This window comes from Vulpes lagopus, chromosome 11, assembly GCF_018345385.1.
Source record: "Vulpes lagopus strain Blue_001 chromosome 11, ASM1834538v1, whole genome shotgun sequence".
NCBI lineage: Eukaryota > Metazoa > Chordata > Mammalia > Carnivora > Canidae > Vulpes > Vulpes lagopus.
The window spans coordinates 15,155,855-15,174,623 of record NC_054834.1 but is presented as its reverse complement, the minus strand read 5'-3'; the positions used below and the strand labels follow the sequence as shown (position 1 = coordinate 15,174,623).

Genomic DNA, 18,769 nt, shown 5'->3' with positions numbered 1-18,769 from the left:
ACAGGGGACCTGCAGGCACTGTGCTGCCCAAGCTATGAAATTTCCAAATGCAATTTGAGGTCTTTGGTCCAGCACAAAATATCACTCCCAAATGTTCTAACACACTGGACTGCCTTACCCAGCATCAAACCAGTTTTTAAAGTCATGGGGTCCTGGGATCGAGTCTCACATCGGGCTCCCCCCAGTGAGCCTGCTTCTCCCTCTGCCTGGGTCTCTGCCTCTGTGTCTCTCACGAATAAATAAAAATTAAAAAAAAAAAAACAGTAAACCCCTCTGATATTTCCATTCTCAGCAAAGTCTTACTAAAGTGATGGCCGCCAATGGGTCAACACCACGTCGGTCAGTGGCGCAGGCCAGCGTGCCCCTGACAGCGCTGTCTGTGCCACTGCCACCTGAGGCCTGGGACACTTCTGGAAGAATAATCCCTCTTCTGGGGACGCGTCTTATTAGCCTGCTTTCACTGCCATCACAAAATACAACCGAGTGCCTTAGAAATAAAAATGAACAATGTATTCCCCGCAGTTCCGGAGGCTGGTCGTCTGACATCAGGCTGCGGCGGGGCTGGGCTCTGGTGGGCCTCTCCCGGGGCGCAGACTCCTCGCGTCCTCCTCACAGGGCACACGCGGCCTGGGAGCCGTCTGGGGTCCTGTCCACAAGGGCACTAACCTGTCCATGAGGGCCCCACCCTCATGACCTTATGTACTTACCAAAGGCCCCACCTCTTAATATCATCACCTTTGGGGGCAGGTAGGATTCCACCTAGGAATTTGGGGGGGACACACCTTCAGACCATAATAGGACAGAACAAGGACAAAATTCAAGAGATGCTTATTTCTACTGGGGCACATCTCCACACACTGACCAAGACGGCTTTTATGGATGATCTCTGGTGGCTAATGTCCGCATCCCAAGGAATGACCTGCTGATTATTAAACCTTAACAGGGTGAGAACAGCAATTATTTCCTCTGCCAAAAAATCCAGCTCCATTTAAAAATTCTGGGCCAAGAAATGAATAAAACTAGTAACACTTTTAAGTAAGAAGATGTGAACACAGAGCCGACGTTGTCCCCGGCTCCAGGTGGGGATGAGCCCTGCCTCCTGCCCAGGAGGACAAGGAGCGCTGTTCACTCCCTCTCAATTGCTGGCTGTTTTCCAAGATCATGGAAGCAATTTCCTAAGTTTTTGATTTTTCTTTTATCAATTCTGGCACAAAGATACTAAAAAAATTTTTTTTCAATGGATACATTTAAGGTTTCATTACTTCCAAAATGGATATTCACACAAGTCACTTGGGGAGGCAGGACAAAACCTATCTTTAATGTAACAACACATCATTCCCCTCATCTTGGGGGATGTGGTGAAATCTATTTTTATGAGAGGCCCTTATTCATCATAATCCTGCTTCTGTGATTTCTGTAAAAACCCTAAATCCCCTCTCATCTCTACTTATTATAAACAATGATCAGGACCTAAGTCCCAATTCCCAGTCATTTTAGAGGATTTCCTGCCTTGTCACAAACTCTCCTTTATATTCAAGTGAAGGAAAAAAGTAACACCACGTCACAATGTTTTCAGTCTATCTTTACCAAGGATGCCAAATGCATTTAACGCTGCAGGTCCAACAAGCTCCTCAAAAAAAAAAAAAAAAAATCCCCATGCATGCAGGCCTAAAGCCCACGCATGCTAACAGCCTGATGATCCAGCAGCACAGGAGCCAGGCAAGCACCCGGTACTCCCACCAGGGGGGTGGGCAGTGGTCGGGCACAGACCCCGAGCAGTCCCAGGAGCAGCGGACAGAAAGGCCACACAACCACTGCCCTCCAGCGCGAAGGGCTACAGGGCGGAGGGCTCCAAGCTCCGGCCGGGTCTGAGCTGCTCCCCAGTAGGTGCGGTCCCCAGTGGCCTGGGGTGCAGACAAAGCCCAAGGGGCACAAGTGGCTCGGGGCAGCTGCCTCCAGGAACAAACCAGAGCACAGGACTTCATTTTGTTACCACTGGGGTCCATTCCGTTTGTCCCCCCCCACCCCAGCCCCACGTGCACAGTATGTGGCTCCTGCCCCACGGACAGTGGACCGAGAATCGCAGAGCCCAGGCATCCTAAGCAGCTCCTTGCTGTGGAGGACAGGCGGCGGCAGCTCGGTGAAAGCAAGTACCCCCGTGTGCCGTCGGGGCTGTGGGTCCCGCCGAGCGTGAGGCTGGAACCTGTGCATCCGCCTATGCAGACCGTCCGCTTGGCTAAAGGAGCAAGTGCTACGGTCCCGGGCTCTGCGGGCTGCCCCTGCCCCACAGCAGCAGGTCAGTGATATCCCCTCTTTCACGGCAGTGGCCGGCAGCTCCTGGCCCACCCTCCCCTCCAAGCCCGTATCACACAACGGTGACAGCAGGGGCTGGACGCTCGCCGCACTGCGTCATGTGCAGCCACGTCGTCCGGGGCCAGGCCATCTCTCACGGGCTCTGGAGACATCCTCAAGTATGAAGAAGGGGTCTGCCTTGATTAGAAGAGAGTTCCTCAGGCCACAGTGAATCCCGAGCCATAATCATCCTGAGCTTTCCCTTGCCCCAAGTATTTTCAGGTAACATTTTTCTAGAAGTTTCCTATGGAACCTTAGTCTGCTCTCTCAGTAATACTGTCTAGAAGTTCATCCTGTTTAGAGTGCTCTCGTTTATAACTCCGCCTTAGCAAACATGACATGACCTACTATGGTGCCATGCACTGCATAGACAACTCTTACACTTTTTTAGAACAACCACACGCCCTGAAATCGCCCCACCCCGATGGGGAAAATGGAGGTTCAGAGGGGACATGAAGTGGAGACACAGCCAGCCTCAAAGCATGCGCAAACCCCAGCTCTGTCCCTAACCACGGTTCAGCGGCAAAGCCGTCCTACCGCCCCTCAGGCCTACTGGGGCCCACGTGTGAGGGGAAGCACAGACCTGGCCGTGTGACCCAGCCTCGAAGATCAGGCAGGCTCTTGGAACTCAAATTAATACAGGCTATCTACAGGACAGTTCTCCCTAACAATCTTTTCTCCGGTAGTAAGTCTTTAAAAGGTAATAAGAAAATAACTGCATCTAGTTACATGTTTTCGAGATTGCCCACTAGGTGATCCCAGGACAGCTGCGGGTTGTGGTCACTGTCCCCTGAGGAAGTGGAACAGGAAACTACCAGCTTCGGCACAGTTAGTTCTCAAACTTTGTGTGTTTAACAGGGATACGTAGAGGATGAAACAAGGACCGGTCAGCTCAATATCACCAAAAGGTATAATAAAGGATTATTCCTCTAAAATAATACCTTATCTCACAGGAAGATAAAAAGTCAAAACCAGTTCTCTAAATCTGGCTAACGCAGAGAGTAACAGAATACCAAGAACCCTCAGAAATTTCTAGAAACTCTGTCCTGCTGCTCACAACCAACTTCAAATGTTTATTATTAAAGTGTGTTGCAGCCCTTTCCCCTCCAAAAAATCTGAGCTGGAAAAACATGATTCAAGAGGCCCAACATGCTCACACAAAAGAATATGGCAGTGGGAAAGGGTCCTTTTAACACTAAATTTCTGGGGCTTCTGGGTATTTTTAAAAACCAGTTACAAACTAGAGACTAAACAAGGCAAAGGAATGATTGTTTAGGGTCACGTCAAGGGAAGATCGACAGACCTGTGATATTCAAGTAAATCAGCCACAACACAGCGTGAGTAATGCAATGGGAGAAAAAAGCCGGACTTCTACGCGTGTGGGGCGCAGAGTTTCACGGGCCCACACCCCACTCTGGAAGTAGCTCACACAGACCCAAGGTGACACGGAAGGCCTGTTCGTCAAGTCCAGTCCTTAGGCTGCCTCTGCTCCATGGCAGAAAACCCTGCAGTTCCAAGAACAACAGCATGGAAGACGCAAAGTCAAGTGTAGCTGGTCCCTAAAAATCACGTCCACTCCTTTTTACAAATCCACAAATCCACAGTTTGGGCTCAGAATAGGAGAGGGAGGTGGAGAGGAGACCAAGGGTTTCAGGAAGGTTGTGCTCTTACAAAATCCACACTCCACAGACACGGGATGGTTCAAGCTTAGGTCTTGACAGCTTTCTTCAGCAGATTTTCCCACCTGCAAGGGTCCAGGTCTTTCTCCACTGCCCAAATGTGAATGCACAATTTCTCCTTTGGGGGGAGGATTATGCTGAAAATTAGTGTTGCATAAATACCGTTACCTTTTCTGGTGAAAAACTCCTTGGAATATTTCCCCAACATAGCGTATTTTCGAGGGACTTTCCCCAGCAGTTCAATGATCAATGCTATGTGATCTGCATTGGGAAACATTGCCAGCAAAACAGAAACACACGACAGTTGAATCAGTACACTGCATGCAGACACTGCTACCGCCCGCGCAGACAGAAACAGAGCGCGACCTGCGTGATCCAAGCACGGGCTTTGCCGGTGTGGCCGGATGCACGGGGTGACCACAGCACGGGGCAAGTGTGGCCTTCCCTCTCAATTTTTAAATCAGCGTGGGAATTTTGTTAGGTTGCCTTTTGAATTTAGGAGACAGCTCTGTCACCATTAATGCTACAGGCAGCTGCTATCCCGTTTCTGTCTGCATCGTGGCGTTTTTCAAAAAGAAGAGGTACTACCTCTGCGATTGAAGAATTCCCGAGAATATTTTCCAGACAGAGCAAAGTGCCTTGGGATACTGCCTAGCAGCTCTATGATGTGGGCTATGTGGTCTATGGAGGAGAGAAAAAAAGGATACGGGAATGGGAGGGGCACAGGGAAGGATGGGATAAAAGAAGAGGGGAAAAATTGAAATTAGTAAAAAATCAGAAATAGATTCAAATCAACAATGTCTGCAGCACATTCATGCAGAGGCTTCTGGGGCTGGCAGGCCTCAGGCACCATCTGGAGCATTAACGGTGACTGTGCCAGCTCACCCCAGGCCACCCCAGCATTGCAAGCAAATAAGCATGGAGATGGTCAGGTTTACAGATGGAATTCAAGCCAGAATTCCCAGGTTTTCAACTCAGCTCCCCAACAGGACAGAGAAATGGGCAGTGGATCAGTGGACAAAAGGACCACAGAAAGGCTTTGCAATTCCTACAGCCTGTCGTCTCCTGGCTGCTGGGCGCCAGGCCCGAGCAAGTTCAGGCCAAGGGCTCTCCACAAAGCTGCCCATCTATCAGGCCTGAGGGGGCTCCAAGCCCAAGGAAGAGCATCTGAACTGGGCGTTTGAAAACCAAAACACAGCTCTGTTTCAGTGCAGGAATACATTCCTCTCCAGAAGCTCAGGCCTCCCCGGAGACCCAGCCTGAGATATTCAGCAGCTAGTGATACTCACCTTCGTCTCTGGAATAGTCTTCCCCAGAATGCGGTTCAAACAAATAATCTCCCGTTGCCAGCTCAAATGCCTAGGACACAACAGATGACACGCTAAGATGACACGCTAAGATAACAGATGACATTCCCACTCTGGGAAGTGGCCCCCGAGGCAGCAACTGTTTCTCCTGGTACAAGAGACGTTTTATGAGGATCTGATCAACCCAAGGAGCCTTCTAAAAGAACTCAACACCAACCTTTTTCTTTTTCTTCCTTCCAAAAAGTCCAAAGAAGTCTGAGAAATATTCTTACATCTCCTCCACCAGAGGATGTAAAGGCTGCGTACGCCCCTCATCTTGCAGGAAGCACGCTGGCAAGCAGCCGTGTGCAGGCCTAGCGGGGGACCGCACCCCAACTCTGAATGGCGGGACCCGGACTTGATCTAGGACCAGGTCTGACTCAGGCCTTCTCTCAACCTGCAAGCTCATCTGGCCCCGAGAGCAGGTGAAGCGAAGACTCTCATGTCTCAGCAACCAAGAACCATGTTCTGTGTCTCATTTCTTTCATTTCTGACTCAACCAAAGGGAAATCGAGAGCCACAAAGAAGGCTCTGTGGCTGCTGCTTGGTGCCCTGCGGTGGAAAGAGCCAGGTAAGGAAGGCAGGGAGAGCTGGCCTGCCTCCTGGGCTGCCACTTTCCATTTCTATCAGGCAGTCTTCTCCCCTGGTTCTCAAAAAAACCCCTCAGGGCCATGAGTTTAATTTGCTAACATATATAAAGATGGTAACTGCTGTTGCTCTGAGGATCCAATACCATGTTTTTAAAATCTTTTTTTAAAAAAAGGAAAGACTAAATCCTATTTTTGGTTTTCCCATACTTCAATTCTGTATTGGAGCTTGCTGTTCTGAAAGGCACCCGGGGACTTGCCCTCCCCGCATCCCCCCATTTCCACCCCCTGTCCCTGAGCACATGTGGAGGAGGGGCTCCCCACCACTGCCTTCAAAGAACCACCAAGGGTGGCTGTGCTGGGGCATGACCACAGCGCCTCACTTTTTTTTTAAGAAAGAAAAAAAGGAGGGAGGTGGGGTAACAAGATGGTTGTCAGCTACCCTGTGAGAGCACCAGCTCAAGAACTCGGGATCCTGCAGGGCCTGGACACGCCCAGTCTCAGAGAAAGCTGGTCAGGGAAGTCCTCACCTGGGGCCTCTCCCCTCCACACAGTGAACAAGATACACCGATCTTGGGTCAGGGCACAAAACCTCACACGTGGCCACAAGTCCGAAGGGAACAATCAGATTTCATGGTGAATGTCCAGAAGAGTCTTCTTGGCTTGGGAGGAGACAAGAGGAAAAGGAGAGACCCCCGTGGAGAAGCGGGGGGAAGCCGCTGCGGAGGCTCCAAGGACAGTGCCACAGAGGCTCCTTAACCCTGCTCTGGAGCCCTTGCTCATGCAAACATTTCCGTCAGGCTGAATATATTTCTTAGAGCCAAACACTAAGACATGTCACCTGAGTGTTCTCTGAAAGAGGCCGTTCTGATTAGCACCCGTGTATTTTCAATGAAACACTCAAATCTAAGAAGCCCACAAAGAAATGATCTAAAAGAAAAAAGGAAGAGGAGAGGTAAGATGGAGGAGGCCCTCCGGTCCTCATCTGGTCCTAGTTCTCTGAAGAGTGACGAGATTTTCTTAACAAAAGGACAAGATCAACAGCGGGTGCAGGCATTACAATGAAATGTCGGCTGCTTTCAGGCGGGCAGCTAAGAAACTATGAAGGATTATGGCCTTGAACTCAGTAAGTTCCTCCCGACAGAACCTTACTACTATTACTACTTTAACACTGGGACTTGGAACGCTTGGGAACTTGGCATTCCTTCCGCTGTGCTTGACCAAATTCCCTACAAGGACTCTCCCCTGGGCCAAATTCTCTCCTCAGGTTCTGAGACCAGGCACCTGTTCCTTGCACACCAAGGTTCCCCCACCCCAAGGAACCGCATTCTGAAGCAGTGAGGTCACCTGTTCTGTCTGCAGACGTGTGAGCGGTGCTGAGGAAGCTGGGTGAAATGGGTCCGACGGTCAGACTGGCTTTCCTGGTTTCTATGGCACTCACTGGGGCTCACCAGGGAGCCCGCAGAAGTTACCTGTTCTGGGGCCCCAACACACCAGTGCAAGCAAGCAGTGCCTCAGCCCACACGGACTAACATCTGGAGGAGCCCCAAAACTCAAGAAGAGGAAAAGAGGTTCAACAAGTGACACACTTCACCTACTCCACCTGGTTTTGTGGCCTCCTTCCTGACAACAGCAAGGGCGCCCAACAGTGAGCACGGCCACCACCTGCCACACGGGAGCTCTCAACCCCACAGCCTCTGCAAGACTTACTGCCATTTATGTCATCAAAGGCCTCCACGCCTCATCACCAAGAACAATCTGGAGCTTTAGTACAGCTTAGCATTATGAATTTAATATACTGTTGTATTTCTAAACTTTAACACAGGGATGGGATGAGGAAACAATGTGTTTACCAGGTTCTCTAGGAAAAACAAAAGGGACCTCTCAGCCTTGCCTTCAGGGATGGAAGGCAGGGGTGGGGGACGAGGCTTGCCCCCTTGGGGGGGAGGGGGAAACATCACCATGACAACAATCAGCTGATTTTAAAAGTGTTTTAAAACTCCCCAAGTAACCCTCGAAGCCCTGAGGGAATTTATGCTTAATTTGGGAGGAAGGGGAGGAAGGAGGAAGGAGACAGTCTGCTACTTCTGTATCACTGTTGACAGGAGGAGAAGCAGCCAGGACGGGGACACCATGTGGGGGGACAAGTCCTTACCTAATGGAAGGCAAGACACACAACCTGACACAAAAGCGAACTGACGGCTCCACATTATTCTCCTACCTCTGTGATCTTGTCCTAGTTTTCCGGTTATATCATCAAAATTTAACACCCCAAATTAGAAGCACAGGTTTCAGAGTTGAAAGAGCCCTCAGAGTCTAATTCAGGGCAGCCTGGCAGGGCCCCTCCTGTGTCGCTAGGGACACCTAAGGCTTGACCTCACCACATTCCGAAACGGAACATTTCTCCCCACTTCCCATTGGCCTAGCCTCGGTTCCCTGCCACTTCCGGGGCCTCCACCCACCCCCCAGTCCTGTCCCTCCCCACACCACAGTCTCCACGGTCAAAGCAGCCATCACACGTCCACCAATTCTTCTCACCATTCTTTTCCATACATCGCACAGCAAAGACCTAAGTTTCTGATACTCACCAAAAAACTTTATTTTAAAAATTATTATCTGGTGTGATTTGTCAGAGCAAAGTAGGAAAACAAAGGCACACTGTTTCTGATCTATTTGGCCACATCTTGCCTCAGATCTTGATAACTTTACACAAACATCTACTTTTCTTCATATTCTCTAGCACCACACTTTTTACTGTGGCATCGGAGGGCACACAGCACAGCGCACTCCGAAGAATTGTTAATCTCTGAATAACAGGCGAGTACGTTTATTACCCACTGCTCCTTCTAGTGAGAAGACGAGTGCGAGGCTTTATATACAAAGCCTCTTACTGTAAATATAACAGAGAATTTGGGAGGGGTGGAATTAAGAAAGAAAAACATGAAACTGCACCCCAAACACACACACACACACACACACACACACACACACACACACAGTGTGCACACGCGCCCCGGCTAGGGAACAGGACCAAGAAAGAGAAACTGAAATTGGCGTAGAGACGAGAGGCTATTCATGCTCATCAATTCACAGGTCAGCAGTGAGAAGAAGATGCCCTGGTGAGGACTTGGGGCAAGGTTTAGAAACAAACTTGTGATGCAGCCAAAGGGAAGAGGACACGTGGGTGAAAGAAGAGGCGCCCCGAGGCCCTGATGAGAAACACCTTCCTGTTTTCCAAGCAAACAGACTCAATCAAAGGGAACACACGCAGCTGCTGGGTCCTGGAAGTCAGAGGACAGCCCGACAGCAATAAGCCAGAATATTCCCTAGATTTTATAGGAGGAGAGATAGGAGGAGAGATGGCACTTAGGGAACTCCATCTCCTTAAGGAGATAAGGTCTGTCAAAGGTCACCAAGAAGGGTTACCTCAGACAACCCTCCGGAGACACCACTGCTTCATCATCCCCCTCAGCATGAGCAGAGGGTAAACCTGCGTATGACCTGCAAGCTTCAGAAACCAGGAGGAATTACTTGGAGTGATCTTTGTCATCAGAGCAGAAGGTGTGACGCTCGGGGCGGTGGCTGAAGAGGGCCTTGAGGAGACACCGATGAAATGAGACCAAGCCGAACCCCAGGACATGCCTGAGGGTCCTTCCAATTCACAACACGCTCAAGACAGCAGCCTTGCCCTCACCCATCCCACAGAGGACAGACTTCACGGTCAGGAAAACTCAGACCACATGCACCAGTGGGACGGCGCATCGTGAGCATTAAGGGGGTGAGACAAGAGAAGAAAATGGCCAAGGCCGTTCTTACCATACACGCGGTACTCCAAATGTCAGCAGGTGTACTGTAACCTGCTCCTATTAAAACCTCTATGGATCTATACTGACGTGTCTGGATGTCTTCTGTGAAGTGTTTATGCTGGAAGGGAACAGACTGTATTACTATGGAGGGAAACAGACATTAAAAAGAAAAAACAAAGTGTCTTCTAATACGTGATCATGATCAAAATGTTTTAGAAAGAAGACTCTACTTACCACCCAACAAGCATTTCCCAGGTCGGCAATTTTAACTCTAATTTTATCTGCATTCCGTGGATCCAGGGGATTCACCAACAAGTCGGCCGCCCGGGTTTTTGCTGGCATGAGCAAACAGCAGGACAGTTAGTGCCTGGGATAAGTGGTTTGCATGTGTGCACACAATGTTTGCCGGGCACAGTCTCCTTTTCTAGGAAAGTGATGGGATGATCACTTAGGCCTGGAACCCTGTACGTTGCACTCAACAGAATTTTAAATTCTTGGTCTCCATCCCTAGAAGATGTTTCAGGAGAGAACAAACTGGGCTGCCCAGACACCTCCCTGACCTGGCCTTGTTCTTTCTCCTTATATCCCTGATTCCTTCACCCCTAGGTCAACCCTACTCTCCTCCCCTTGGCATCTTTCTAGCCACTCCTCACTGCCTCAGAGCCCACAATGAACCACATCTAGCTCACTGGTGCATTACTACGTGAAACACGAAGGTAGAGAGAACACGTTCCTGGGTGGCCAATCCCTTTGTAAGTGATGCTCAATTCACCTGGTAACTGCGTCACCTACCTCTCCTGCTTGGGCTGAGCACAGAGATCTCAAAGGGCAGCTGATGACTGATTAATACATACAGGTTAAAGGCCAGAACTAATCAATTTGGGTTTAGCTTTGAACAAGGAATGCTCCAGAACACAGGTCTCCTGAGGCAGCCAACAGGGCAAATCTCGATGTTCCTCTCAGACCTCAAATACTCAGACCACTCTTAACCCCAGAGGGACTCTGAGAGGAGCTCATCAGCCAACACAGGGTTAAGCTTCCCTGAGCTCTTGGGGCCCGAAAAGCTTCTCAGATTAAGTCCAGACCCTGCCCATATCAAGCACAGTTAACCAGGGGACAAATGACAAAGGAAAATAACTTGGAGGATCCCAGACAGAAAATCCTGAAGTAATGGGATCCCTGGGTGGCGCAGCGGTTTGGCGCCTGCCTTTGGCCCAGGGCGCGATCCTGGAGACCCGGGATCGAATCCCACGTCGGGCTCCCGGTGCATGGAGCCTGCTTCTCCCTCTGCCTGTGTCTCTGCCTCTCTCTCTCTCTCTCTGTGACTATCATAAATAAATAAAAATTTAAAAAAAAAAAAAAAAAAAAGAAAATCCTGAAGTAAGTAAGCGTCTTCATCAACCCTCACACTGACCAAAAGCTTGGACTTTTGGGAGGGATGAGATGTAACCAAGGCTCTTATCATTGCAGAAGTAATTCTTAAATGGTATTTACAGACTAAACAGAAAAGTCCACTCAACACAGAACATTAAATACCCTCTGTTCGCCCCAAACTGGGCACTGCTGAAGCCAACCAAACCGCCTTCTGGGTATACCCACACCGTGGAGCCACTCAAGGGGGCTCTGAGTCCCTGGCATCCCCACACAAGCAGCAAGGCCAGCCTGTGCTCACCTGTTAGCAGGGCAGCAAGTAAGCAAGGCACCCAGGAGCTGGGACACCCACAGAGCTCCCCAAAAGGGGCCAGAGAAGTCTGGCCAACATCTTAACCCTCAAGCCCCCTCCTGCAGCTTGTGGATCAACATGGGCGGGCCAGGTTCATGTGTTCCCTTTTTGCCATCTGCCCTACGACCACTTTCCTCTTTATAAAGATGCTGGTCCACTGTGGACTTCACCAAAGGCAGTCTGAGCCAGCAGAACACACACAGGAACTCGGGAATGACGGGAAGGCAGGCAGCACAGACCCACACGAGGAAGCAAAACGTAGAGTGACTAGGGGATAGGCAGAGAACAGAGCTCCAGAACTGTATGAACGCTAACCCAGTGGATAGAGGGCAGCACTAGAAATGGCCAGAGGAGCCCCGAGGGTCTCTCAATCAAGGAGACTCAGCATGCAAGAAAGTGGAATTTGAAGTTTGCAGAACTGGATTCAAATCTGAGTTTTAACACCAACGACTCTTAAGACTCTGGCAAATGACCTAAATTCTGTGAGGCTCAGTGTTCAAGAAAGAAGAGGAAGGGGTCATGCCACCCCCACCCAAACCAACCAACCAACACCAATGGAGAGCCAAGTAGTCCCCATCCTACCCCCACCGCAGGCTGAGCTTCCACCGGCCAGAACCAAAGGCCCACCGGCTCTCTGCAGAGAAGAGGGGAAGCCAAATTCAGATCAAAGGTCTAAGGAAGGAGGGTGAAGCTCTAGTTCTGACTCAGAGTAAGCTGGCGCCTGAGGGCAGGCCTGTGGAAGAAGGGGTGTGTCCGCCACCGGTTCCCAGGTGCTTTAAATACACTTCCCAGAAGCTGCAGAATTCAACTAGGTTAGAGGAAATGCACTTGAAGAGACCCACCATCACACAGGTTCAATCCAGGTTCTCTGCATTTAACACCCCTCACTTATGATTACGAGACAAAGCCTCTTTAGTGACAGGCTGTTATCCTCCTGTTTCAGGTCTGTAAACAGTGACCCTGCTCACAATGCATTCCAAGTAACAGGGGATTCATTTCAGAACTTTTAACTGTTTAAGAACACAAAAGAGGCTTTTAAAGGAGTACCTACTTGTATTTCTGACTTCCTTTGCTCAGTGTGATAATTACCTGGGTTAGGGTACCTGACGGCAACCCTCGGAAAAGCCCATTTAAACACAGGGACAGGGGATCCCTGGGTGGCTCAGTGGTTTGGCGCCTGCCTTTGGCCCAGGGCCTGATCCTGGAGACCCTGGATCAAGTCCCACATGGGGCTCCCTGCATGGAGCCTGCTTCTCCCTCTGCCTGTGTCTCTGCCTCTCTCTGTCTTTCATGAATAAATAAATAAAATTTAAAATAAAAAATAAAAAATAAACACAGAGACAGAAAATAATAAAAAAATAAACACAGGGACAGGGATCCCTGGGTGGCTCAGCGGCTTAGTGCCTGCCTTCTGCCCAGAGCGTGATCCTGGAGTCCCCGGATGGAGTCCCATGTTGGGCTCCCTGCATGGAGCCTGCTTCTCCCTCTGCCTATGTCTCTGCCTCTCTCTCTGTGTGTGTCTCTCATGAATAAATAAATAAAATCTTTAGAAAATAAACAAACAAACAAACACACACACACAGGGGCAAGCGTGCTTGCTGTGCACTCATACCAACTTTGCATTGTCCTGAAACTGGATCACCTTCTCTAAGCAATGTGGTGACCTCCCGCAGCCCTTCCTTGTTCTCTGCCTCTACCAAGGAGGAATGAAAAGTGGGAAGAGAAAGGTGGGAAGAGGCCACTTCAGAAAGGACTGGAGCCTGTAAATTACCTCCAATGACCTGGCATCCAAGTGACACTTCATTCCATGTGAGGCAATCTTAGAAAATAGTAAGGTGGCAGTGGTGGTGCCTCCAGTGACAAGACAGCCGTCATCGCTTATCTGCAAGGCACCGTGCTGGGCTCACACGTACTCTTTATGTACTTTAAAACACCCTTACGATAAAGGCACGAGTACTTTCTCTACATGCAGAGGTTCAAGTGCCAGGCCCGTGAAGGAGCAGCACCGGGAGATGTAATGCCTGAGCCTGGCCCATTCATTCACCAAGTACTTATTGAGTCCTTTCTATGTGCGATCTTGGCACTGGGAACAACACAAGCCAGACGTGTAAGGCTCCCCCACCCACACCCCAAATTAGGAAACTCACCCATCAGTAGGAGTGTGGGCAGTAAAGTAAATAAAAATGACTGAGTCACACGCCATGTCAGAAAAGAAAGAAGAAAAACAAAGGAAGGAGATGAACAAGGAGGAGGGTGGGCAGGGGAAGTGTTTCCAGAGAGGGTGACGTGTGAGAAGGCACCTAAACAAAGGCAGGCATGGACGGCAAGAGGCTCTTGGCAGAAGGCACAGCAAATACAAAGAGGCAGAAACAAGTTAGTACTTTAGGGAAACTTCAGGAAGAAGCCACTGCAGAAGGGGCAAAGTGAGCAGGGGTGAGGGATGGGCTGTGCCAGAGAGCAAGCTGCCAGCGAATGGGCCACAGAGAGCTCTGAAGAGAGCTCATAAACTTTATAGAGTGAGGCCTCGGGGTGTTATTGTGAGTGGAAACAGGCTGGAGGTCCATCCCTTGGGAGGGAGAGGTAGGGAAGATGACAGGATGTGCGTTGGAAAGCTCTCTCTGGACAGCCCTACAGAGGACAGGCCAGGCAGTGAGGAGCCACAACTGGCAGCCACCTGGTACCCTGTCGGGTGAGGAGGACTACTTGGCAGGGAAAGCCAGCAGGACCAGATGGGACAGGCCAAGATGCATGCTGTGACTCCAGCAACCAATAATCCAAAAGGAATCCTGCCTCCTCTTCTCAGTCTTCAGCGGCTACCCAGTCACTCCAGGGAAAAGTCTACATCCTTCCACCTGCACCGAAGTTCTTCCCTCCATCCTCTCCGTCTGGCCTTCAGCTACTCCCTAATGTGTGTGTACTCTGCTGTAACACAAGGATCTCCAGCAACTCTGAACACAGCCTGTTTCTCTTGTCTGGTGTCCACGCAGTAGTCAGTGGCCAACCACCCACCTCTGGGGCAGGAAACAAAACGGAGCGCCTCAGACAAGTGGTTAGATAGGGCGATCCTGTCCCCGGTGTGTACCTAGAATTTAACAATATTGGAAAGATCTGCTCAGGAGGAGATTTGGATCAACGTGAAAAACAGACCCCCTATTTCTCCTTGATGTGACATTCGTGCACCAGAAAGGGTGCTAGGGATGGAGCGGGTGCTGGGGATGGAGCGTGTGCTAGACAGAATAAAATTCTGATGGTGAAAGGGGAAAGGCGGGACAAAGAGAAGAATATAATCAGATATCACTGATTTGTTTGTTTATTATTCAATAAAGGTTTATCACAGTACTGAGTTAGATGCTGAAGATACAAAGATAAAAACGCACAGTGCTCTCAGAGATTTTACATCCCACTGCAGAAAAAGATAGTGGAAATAATGACCATTCAGTTAAGAAAAGCATGAGCAGTAGATAAAGAGGGGAGAGGGAACAGACCTGCTGGGGAACCCACGTAGGGCTTGTGTTTGAGTGGTGGTCAGCACAAGAATAAGTTTGCTGAGAGGACAATGGATATACGGAGGAGAAAACATTCCAAGCAGGAGGAAAGACATCAGAAAGGCACAGAAGTGCATTTGCACAGTCTTTATTAGAGCTTGAAAATAAACTGAGGAGAAGCTATGCCATAGTCATGATTGCAGAACTTTTCACTGTTTGCTCCATCGATAAAAAATGTTTGCATATTTGTAAATTTAACATGCTCCTGTTCCTATAATTATGAACACTATAAAAGGTTAAAAAAAATCTCAAAAATGGCTTGGAGAAACAGTGACTCCAGCCTGGGGCAGAGAAACTGTGAATTGAGGATGTGGTTCTAGAAAGCGAGGAAGGACACAAAGAAAAATGGGGTTATGTCAACAGGACAAAAGAGACAACTGGAAAAGGCTCACGTGGACCAAATTTGGGACAATTCTGGCATCAGGAAACAAGAAGCTGTAAATGATTATAAGACATAATCCAAGGTGTTAATTAGAAGAACAAAGAATCCATGTGTGCATGATATGAAGGGATGTGTGAGAGACTGCAGGGCAGGCGGCAGGCCTGGAAAGAGCACGAAAGCCTCACCTTCTGCATCTCCTCCATCTGGCTGCTCCTGCTTCTGAGTTATATCCTTTCATAATACACTAGTGACCTAGCAAGTGAACTCTTTTCCTGATTCTGTGAGCTGCTATAACAAATTAACTGAACCTGAACAGGGTTTCATGGGAACCTCTGATTCACAGCTGATAGGTCAGAAGCACCGGTGCCAACATGGACTTGCCACTGGTGTATGATGATGTCTTGTGGGAACTGAGCCTTTAATCTGTGGAATCTGATGCTGTCTCCAGACAGTGTCAAAATCACATTAAATTGTAGGACACCCGGGCAGCCCCGATGGCCCAGCAATTTAGCACTGCCTGCAACCCGGGGTGTGATCCTGGAGACCCAGGATCGAGTCCCATGTCAGGGCTCCCTGCATGCAGCCTGCTTCTCCTTCTGCTTGTCTCTCTGCCTCTCTTTCTTTGTCTGTCATGAATAAATAATAAAATCTTAAAAAAAAAAAAAAAAAAAACGAAAAAAAGAAAATAAATTAAAAAAAAAATTTTAGGACACCCAGCTGGTGTTGGAAAAGCTTCTGGTGTATGGAAAACCCCCTACACACACATTTGATGACCAAAGGTGTCAGAAGTAGTGTGTGAGAGTGAAGGAGACACACAGAGGTGAGTCTTTCCCTAGGTAAATCTACCTTCCATGTGAAAACATTTTATAAGCACCTTCAAAGATCCTTGGTTAAAGTAAAAAGGAACAGGATAGGATATGTCTACTCAAGTAAAAACAAAAACACACACACACACACAAAACCCCCAAAACAACAAACAAACCAACCCACATCCTTAGAATAATTAATTAGCTAGAGCCACTAAGTAACAAAGACAGCTCTGCAGGTCTCCCCTGCTGGACTCCAGGGGCTGCAGGATTCCCTGTGCTATCTGCAGGGCTGGGTCAACTGACTCATCATGTGTTAAACACTCTTGTCAGCAGAGGGAGCAGAGGAGGTTTCCGAGCTATTCCTCTGCGGGCTAGAATGGAAACCATCTGCGATTGCTTACTGGAGCCCCTTTGCATGACACAGGTAGGGACAGGTCATGTGGCATTCACTCTCAAGGGTTTGACAAAAGTCATAATCACATTAAAAACACATGCCACTTCCTTTAAAATAGCTTTAACGTTTCAGTTGCAGAGTTTTACAATCAGGAACAACCATCAAAATAAAATGAGACTTCTTCCTCAATACAAAGAGCCGGTATATTTCCCTGAATACAAACAAAACAAAAACCAAAAATTAAATATAACACTATCAGATGGAAGTACAAATTATAAACTACATATTCTATAAAAGCTATCGTACATGTAAGCTGCTGGACCTGGAAGGTTTTTGCAATTGCAGATGTCACTAACTATAGAAGGAATAAGAAAAGCTCAGAAATGGGATCTGATATTCAGAACGCAAGAGAAAGCCTAAGTGGTACAGAAAACATTTTAAATTACATTACTTATTCAGAATTACAAAAGTAATACAGCGAAAATGGTTAATGCATACATACACGAATGACTTGGCCACCTCCAGGCCAATTCCCTTCACAGCATTTGTCAAGGTTATGATACTTGGACCACGGAAAGCAGACACCTGCCGGGGAGGGACACTTACTTTTTGGCAAATCTCCAGTGCTGGAGGCTGAAACCGTACGGCTTCTGTCATGGGATGGACTGCTTTCCTCAGGCTCGGTAAGTGGGGATCCCTCGGAAAGTGCAGAGCCACAAGCCACAGGTTCTAAGGGCCCAGAGAACAATGATGTGGAAAACTCTGGAAACTGTGACTCAGGAATTTTATGCCGTCCATTTGGCAATTCACCATTGAATTGTTCATAGGAGCTGCTATATGTGTAATCACTTTCTGCATTTGGCTCATCGAGGTTATATTCCTCAGGATTTGGACAATCTTCTTCTTCATCGTCTTCATCATCCAGCTGCTGTTCCAGTAAGAACGGGCCATTCTCAATATGGCCATTGGTTTTGGGTGATTCTATCCAGGCAGGGTCTGCGTTGGTCAATTCCTGTTCAACATCATCTTCATCCTTCTCAGTGTTTTCTTTCTCGGTGTCTTCTTTCTCTTCCTGGTCCTCAGCCTCGCCTTAAAAAGTTGATGGGTTAAGAATCAGAATGTGTTACTCTCCTTAACACAGTGGCACTAGGTACATATTTCCTCCAACAAGGGACAATTTTGAGTGGACTTAATTTAGGGTTATTTTTTTCCCTCAAATAAGCTCAACCCCCAATGTGGGGTTCAACCTCACAACCCCAAGAGAGTCACATGCTCCACTGACCGAGCCAGCTGGGCACCCCCGAATATGCTTGATTTATGTACTACAAAGCAAAGCACCTCTTGGTTCTCAGGGTAAGATCATAGGTTTTCTAGATCTCATTTTTTCATTCAGTAAATAATTGGCTAACTTATTAGAAAAAGTTAGATTTGGAGAAAAATGACTCTTTATAGAGTTGCCTTTCTACTTCTACCCTCTCTTCTACAATCTTCAGAAAATGTCTGTGAATACACTACTATTAAGTTAAAGGTTAATTAGAAAATAAAGAATAATCATTAGTATGATCGAGACATGGTGTTAGACATTTTCCATTTTTTAAAAAACTGTTTTAAAATACTAACATATTTCTGGCATTCGTTTTACAAATGAAGTGGCAGACGGTTTCCCATATTCCCCAACCACAGCCTATGTGGTGACCCAGCAGGTGCCCACTCAGGAAGCTCCAGGACCCCGTGCAGACTGACCGTTGTCATTCACAGGCTCGCTCTCAGCCGCATCCTCTAAGCCGGCAGCTTTCAGTTTGCCCTCTGGGCGGTATTCATCGTCTTGTTCATTGGAAGGTACTGCTGATGTGATGTTTTCTTCTATTATTTTCCTTTCGGCTTCTCGCTCCAATTCTTCTATCTCCTGCAGGCGCTTTTCCAATAACTCAGCCTGCCTTTTCTGCTTCTTTTTCAGTTTTTTCTTTTTGTTCTTAGATATTTTTCCTATCTACAACATGGGAAGAAAATACCACAGGTCAGCCTGCTTCTTTTTAAAGCACTCCACAAGAGTACATGTGCTAGCAACATGGCAAATACCAACAAATCATGTTTCCTCAGGTCTTATTCATTAAGACCAAGTCCCCAGACAGGAGACCCACCTTGT

The 18,769-nt window shown here is 48.3% G+C and overlaps 1 protein-coding gene across 5 annotated transcripts in view; it reads right to left on the bottom strand.

The window, feature by feature from the left end:
• Window positions 1-18,769, bottom strand: part of SRPK2 (SRSF protein kinase 2) — a 247,192-nt gene that overhangs the window by 6,195 nt on the left and 222,228 nt on the right. For 3 of the 5 annotated variants that reach the window (XM_041773342.1, XM_041773341.1, XM_041773345.1), the window contains 7 exons: window positions 18,367-18,613; window positions 17,230-17,712; window positions 10,005-10,105; window positions 9,781-9,888; window positions 5,321-5,390; window positions 4,620-4,712; window positions 4,200-4,292 (listed from right to left, as the gene is read on the bottom strand). In XM_041773342.1, coding sequence (XP_041629276.1) covers window positions 4,200-4,292; window positions 4,620-4,712; window positions 5,321-5,390; window positions 9,781-9,888; window positions 10,005-10,105; window positions 17,230-17,712; window positions 18,367-18,613 — 1,195 coding nt within the window. The remainder of the gene's footprint in view (window positions 1-4,199; window positions 4,293-4,619; window positions 4,713-5,320; window positions 5,391-9,780; window positions 9,889-10,004; window positions 10,106-17,229; window positions 17,713-18,366; window positions 18,614-18,769) is intronic. The other 2 variants (XM_041773343.1, XM_041773344.1) reach the window with 2 other exon arrangements.